The following is a 5,973-nucleotide window of genomic DNA, read 5'->3' as shown; positions in this document are numbered from 1 at the left end:
GCCCCCCCCCCCGGGCCCCACCCTTGAGGTGGAAGTCCCCCATGTATGTTTTGCCGAGGCACTTTATGAAGTCCTCCTCTATGCCGCCCGCAGTGGTGACCAGCACGTCCACCAGCGAGTGCTGCACCAGGAACCGGATCTGCTCTCGCACACCTGCAGATATCAGGTTGCCTGGGAGGGGTCGGGGCACGAAGGGTCCTTTGAGGTTGGAGCGGTGTTGGCAAAGGACGGCCCGTGTGCTGGTGATGCCGTGTGAGGCCATGGTGCTTGCCGATGCAACCGAGGCGACGGAAGGGATGGAATGGCGCCGGCTGCCTCATGTCACGCAGCCCCTTGCAGGGCTGGGGGCGTCTCCAGCCCCCAGCTATGCACACGCCGTAGCTAATGCATGCAAAAAGGCATGCACCCTGACAAACCTGCCGCAGCCCTTTCCCCCTGCCCAGCAAGGCAGGCACCACAAACCGCTACGGGTTCGTGCCGCCGCTGCCCGTGCCCCGGTCCCCCCTTTCATCGATGGCGCCGCTCACTGGTGTATCCGAGGTAGATCTTGGTGCGCGTGGCGGCCCTGAAGGCCGGGTCAGCGTGCTCGGGGTCCGTGGAGGGGCCCACAGGCTCGTCACTCAGACGCCAGTCAATCTGAACGGGGTGGCAGTTCCGGGGTTTGAGGGAGGGGGGTTGAGCGTCGGGTTGATGAGGAGAAGAAGGAGGTTGAGCTCGCGGCGTGGCGCCTGCAACAGACCGGCGTCACGGGGTTTGAGCAACCCCCTGGTGCCGACGGCACCCCCGCAGCCTGATTGTTTGCATGGGGCTGTCCGCTGCGCCAAGGCTACGCGCACACCAATTTGGCTCAGCCGGCTGGCGTCCGCCACGCTGCCCCCGCCCCCCACAACCCTGCGTGTGGACCTGGCCCACCCCTCAATTGGCTCAACACCAACACCCACCTTCACCCATGTGTTTATGGTTTTGAGGGCACCCTAGGAATAAATGCCCCCCCTTCTCAGCTGCCCAACCCCAAAGTTCTCGGCTCCCCCCTGCTGCATTGTTCAAGTTCCCTGTCGCCACCCTGCCCCCCACCCACCATGCGGTTGGCCTCCACCACGGCCTGGCCCAGGGCGCTGGCCTGGAAGCCTGACGTCAGCAGCGCCCCCATGAGCCCGTCCAGGTCGCGGCCCGCATTGAAGTCGTAGCCGCGGATCACGGGGCCGTCGGGGAGGGTTTCGGTGGGCACTAGGACGGCCTGGAGGTCAAAAGAGGGGGGGGGCGCAGTGTCACACACACCGTAACTACTGCTGCTTGCATCACCGTTGGCGACGTCTATGCAGATGCATGCAACGCTGTGACAGTAGCCGGGTTGTTTACAGGGAGCCGGGCCGGCGACGGCGCAGGAGGCGGCGGAGCACGCAGCGACGGCGGCGGCCAGGGCGAGCGAGCACCTCGGTCGCCGACGGCGGCAGGGCGCCCTGCTGCTGCTGCGCCATGTAGAATGATGAGATTGTACTACTCCTATGACTGGTCTGCTAAGATCCTCTCGCCGAGTTATTTCGCAAATGAGGGACCGTATGCTGCTTGTAAGCTTGCCGATTTATAAACTTGTGTGCTGATATGTTTTGTAGCGGTGTTAGTGTAACGCACAATGACAAGTTGAGTGTGGCTTCCAACCGATGCCACGGTCCCACTGTGACGGCTGGGTGAGATCGGGGTGACACCCGCGTGAGCTTCGAGTATCGCTGTTTTCACGATACCGCATGGTACAAACCTCACTTGGTGCGCTTCACACATAATAAGCTGCACCAGACGCCTGGTTCCGTTGCAAAACGTCGTTGTCCTGTTCTGGTTTGGCGATCCAACGACCGACAGGCACTCAGAGGTCACATTGTTATCCATGGGCCGGGTTGCGTCCTGCCAGCGGGCGCCAGGTGCGCATCGCCTGTTCGCGCATCACCTGACAGCGCGCTGCAGCTGACGCAGCTCGTGCTGCTGCTACCGCTCCTTTGCGAAGGGCCGCTGAAGCATTCCCAACTGCCCTGATACACAGACTGGCCGAAGCTCAGCAAGAAGCGCGCCTTGAAGGCCCAGACGCTGGGCGTGGGGGACCATCTCTTCTTGGTAGGCTTGCGCGCCCGACGTCGGCAGCATTGGAGTCAGCCCCTTGCAGTGCGGCATTCACACCGAGCAGCAAAGCAGGCAACCCCTAGATCATCAGCAAGGGTACCTATACCTACAACGCGGGCCCTTTACCACGGCCCGGTCCACCGCGGCAGGTACCTGGTGTGCTGACCGTGCCCGAGGCGCAGGCCTTCATCGATGCGGCCGAGCGCGCCGTCTTTATGCACCAGGGCAGCAGGGGGGCGGCCTATGGCGAGGCGTTCCGCGACAACGACCGCCTGGCTTTCATGGACGAGGCCCTCGCCGCGCAGCTCTGGGACGCGGGAGGGTGGGTCTGCGCGACGCAAGGCGAGGGGGGGGGGGGAGTTGAGCACAAGGGTGGTTGCAAGCGCAGGAGAGTGCCGGCGCCGCGCCAACTGGCGCAGCGCCGCTGAACTTGACGCGCAGCACCGTCAACTTGCCAGCTCGGGTCTCACCCGGATGTTGAGTGACGATAGGGGTGCTGGCAGCTGGGCGTGGCGCCTGTGTCACGCACCGGGCCTGCGTGCACCCCCGACCGCCCATTCAGGCTGTCGGCCGTGTTTGAGGGCATCACAGTGGAGGGTAAGGCCGCGGTGGGGCTCAACCCCCACATTCGCTTCTACAGGTGCGGGTGCCCTGCTGCCGGGGCCCGACGCTGCGATGCGCACAGACAGAGGGCCATTGTCCGCTTCAGCACAGGTCATTGCACACAGCAACAGCCGCGTTCTGCCTCTTCCCCTTCCAATGCACTGGCAACACGTCCACGACTGCACAGATGTGCACGCGAAATGACTGAACGGTACCACCAACGCCTACAAAATCGCCCAGGTACGCCGCGGGACAGAAGTTTGGGAAGCACATCGACGACAGCGTCCAGCTGGCGCCTGGCAGGGTCACGCGCTACACTCTGCTGCTTTATCTGTCAGGCAGCGACCCCACTGCTACCAGCAGCGGTAGCGGCGGGGCAGCGGCAGGAGCGGGACCTGCTGCGACGGCGGCGGCATCGCCGGCGGCGGTGTCGGCCAGCGGGCGGCCCAAGCGGGCAGCGGCGGTGTCGGCCAGCGGGCGGCCCAAGCGGGCAGCGGCGGGCAAGCAGCAGCAGCAGCAACCGCAGCAGCAGCAGCAGCAGCAGCAGCAGCAGCACGAAGCAGCAGCTGCGCCTTGCACAAGCGCGGTGCAGGCATTGCACGGTGGAGAGACAGTCTTTTATGGTGGGTGGGGAAGGGGGAGGAGGGCAGGCGGCCTGCAACGCCGGAGCCGGCCGGCAGACCCGCGTTTGCTCCGGCGGATGCCCATGGTGTGCTGCGCCTTTCGACAAGCATCGCAAGCGCGCCCCCTGAATTTGCACCAGCCCGCTGCGTGTGAGGCCACACCCGCGCCCCAAGCCCGCGCCCCTGCCTCACCGCCAACCCCAGGCGCCCGCAACCGCGTGGTGGCCTCTGTGGCGCCGCAGCCGGGACTGGCCCTCCTGCACCTGCACGGGGAAGACAGGTGTGTGTGTGTGTGGGGGGGGGGGGGGGTAGACGCGGCGTTGCGCGCGCGCGCGTCTCTGCTCTGCGCACCCCGCTGCACTGCAATCCCTTTGCTTGGGGCGTGTGATGGCGCATTGTGGCAGTGGCTTGTGCCAGGGCCGCAAACCCAGGAGCAGCTGTTCAGTGTGGGGCTGCATGAACTCACCCCGAGTCGTACGTCCCTGGGTTGCAGCAGGAACCTCGGCTGTGTTCTTCCTGCTGGCGGCCTGTGCTGCTCTGCCCACACTTCACTCTGCTGTTGGGTGTCACGCCCTGCCGCCCCCTTGAACACAACGCCAACCCCAGGTGCCTGGAGCACGAGGGGGCCGCGGTGCTGGCTGGCACCAAGTACGTGCTGCGCAGCGACGTCGTGTTTGGGGCGGCACGATGACAGGCGGCTGCAGCAGCGGACTGAGGGGTGCGGGCACGCCGCGTGCGCGCTCTGCGCGTTGTGCGGGCCCCTTACTTTGCCTCCTGCAATTGAACCTGCTGACGCCTTGGCTGCGATGCCTGCTGAGGAAACGCATATCTTTTCTGGTGATGATAAACTAGTTGGACTTGGAGTTTCAGCAAACCGCTCACTGCACTGTGTTTTTCTCTTGCAAGGGCCCCGCTGCCACGGTGCACACAGCACGCCGTCGCCCACCACGCACCCTCGGCTTGTCAGGCCCAGCAGTACTCGATTGACCCCTGACAACACCAATTTTATGCTGATCCGGCTGGCTTGGACGTGTTGGCGGCCATTCTGCACACTCTGGCCTCAACAATTCAACTGTAATATTGTGGTGCTCGCAGCACTGGTTGCTCTCTTGTTCAGGCATGGTCAGAGCATGCAAGAGGTAACAGCGCAGCCTGCCTTCATGCATGTCAGCTGCAGTTGCTGGCGGCGGTGGCAGCGGCTGCGACGGCAATGGCCGCGGCACAAGCAGCAGCCGTGCCCACAGCAGTTGGCAATATCATATGCGGTTGCACCAGGCGCCCCCTCACGCCGCGCCCGCAGCCGCCCTGTCGACCGCCTCCTTGAGCTTTGCCGTCAGCACCTGCTGCATCAGGCCGGGGTTGACGCGGCCCTGGCTCTCCTTCATCACCTGGGTTGGGAGACGAGGGTGCAGGTTTGGCACCGTTCAGGGGGCCAGGTTGAGCAGGAGTGCAACTGTCACATTGTGTTGATTTGGTCGCAGACCTGGTGCCCTGGTGGATGCAAACCCTGTTGGAAGGGCACGCGGCCGCCTCGTCATGTGTCCTCCACCCGCAAAAGCGAAGGGAAGAGATGGTTTCATCCCTGTAACGCGAGAGCCGCTCGCACCTGCCCCGTGAAGAACCCGGCCAGCTTAGTCTTGCCCCCCACGTAGTCGTTGAGCTGCTTGGGGTTGGCGGCCAGCACCGCCTCCACCATAGCCTCCACTGCAGACACGTCTGGGGGGGCCGGGGAGGAGGCAGGCGGGGCCGTTGGGTGCGTTGCTTGACGGGGCGGGGCAGCTGGCGGATGCTTGGTAATGGCGGCTCAAAGGGGAGGCGCGGCGCAGTGTTGGTGCTGCTGCTGATGCCAGGAGGGGCGCGATCAAACGCACAGGGAGGCGCGCAGCCAGCCGTGTGCGAGCACGCAGCTCAAGTGGCGGGGAGCTGCAGCGGGGGGCGCCCAAGGACCCGCATACGAACTCGCGTGCACACACACACACACACACACACACACACACATATATATATATATGTATACACACACACACATGTACACACACATATACACACACATATGCACACACCAATCCCGCACCCGATATCTGGACCAGCCCCTGGCTCTCCACAAACGCGCGCACGCCGCCGTTGCCCTCCCCCGCAAACAGCCGCGGCAGGGCGTCCTTGGCGATCTTGCCGCTGATCACGCCCTCATCGATCAGCGAGATCATCTCCGCCAGGGCCTGGCTTGGTGGCGGTGCGGTTGGTCGGCGGCGGGGTTCAGGGTTTGAAGAGGTGAAAGGTGTGGGTTGAGACCTTTGAAGTTCTAAGGCTGGTGCTTGTTTACGACAGGGTGAGAAGCCCCTGATGGAACGCCCCGCTCGCCCAAGTATCAGTGAGGGTGCGCCATGGTTGACGGCGGTGAGTGTGAATCACTCTGTCACACGTTTGCTTGAGCGCACCAGCACAGCACCCCGAACGCGTGCAGTGCCCTGCCCGCCCGCCCCTGCCCCTGGACGTACCTGTGGGCTCATGGCCAGCTGCTCCATCCCGATCTTGGCCTCCTTGCAGGCCGCCATGATGTCACCCATCACCCAGTTGGCCGCGGCCTTGGCGGGAGCACCCTGGGCCAGGACTGAGGGGTGGGTGGGGGTGGGTG

At 64.4% G+C, this 5,973-nt stretch overlaps 3 protein-coding genes across 3 annotated transcripts; 1 reads left to right on the top strand and 2 right to left on the bottom strand.

The window, feature by feature from the left end:
* Nucleotides 1–507: 507 nt before the first annotated feature.
* On the bottom strand, nucleotides 508–1,478 carry MNEG_13091 (hypothetical protein; the record flags this gene model as incomplete). Its single annotated transcript, XM_014038439.1, has 3 exons — nucleotides 508–636; nucleotides 1,079–1,237; nucleotides 1,434–1,478. 3 exons carry the CDS (start codon nucleotides 1,476–1,478, stop codon nucleotides 508–510), a joined length of 333 nt encoding a protein of 110 aa, XP_013893893.1.
* A 404-nt stretch (nucleotides 1,479–1,882) lies between these two features.
* On the top strand, nucleotides 1,883–4,029 carry MNEG_13090 (hypothetical protein; the record flags this gene model as incomplete). The annotated part of the gene is made up of 7 exons (XM_014038438.1): nucleotides 1,883–1,916; nucleotides 2,036–2,106; nucleotides 2,262–2,434; nucleotides 2,675–2,752; nucleotides 2,956–3,338; nucleotides 3,543–3,618; nucleotides 3,945–4,029. 7 exons carry the CDS (start codon nucleotides 1,883–1,885, stop codon nucleotides 4,027–4,029), a joined length of 900 nt encoding a protein of 299 aa, XP_013893892.1.
* Nucleotides 4,030–4,621: 592 nt separating this feature from the next.
* On the bottom strand, nucleotides 4,622–5,893 carry MNEG_13089 (aspartyl-tRNA(Asn)/glutamyl-tRNA(Gln) amidotransferase subunit B; the record flags this gene model as incomplete). Its single annotated transcript, XM_014038437.1, has 4 exons — nucleotides 4,622–4,726; nucleotides 4,945–5,054; nucleotides 5,413–5,557; nucleotides 5,837–5,893. The coding sequence occupies 4 exons, from the start codon at nucleotides 5,891–5,893 to the stop codon at nucleotides 4,622–4,624; spliced, it is 417 nt and encodes a 138-aa protein (XP_013893891.1).
* Between the last annotated feature and the right edge of the window lie 80 nt (nucleotides 5,894–5,973).

Source organism: Monoraphidium neglectum, assembly GCF_000611645.1.
Source record: "Monoraphidium neglectum strain SAG 48.87 unplaced genomic scaffold scaffold03618, whole genome shotgun sequence".
Lineage (NCBI taxonomy): Eukaryota > Viridiplantae > Chlorophyta > Chlorophyceae > Sphaeropleales > Selenastraceae > Monoraphidium > Monoraphidium neglectum.
The sequence above is the reverse complement of the archived record's forward strand: the minus strand, read 5'-3'. Positions and strand labels throughout refer to the sequence as shown.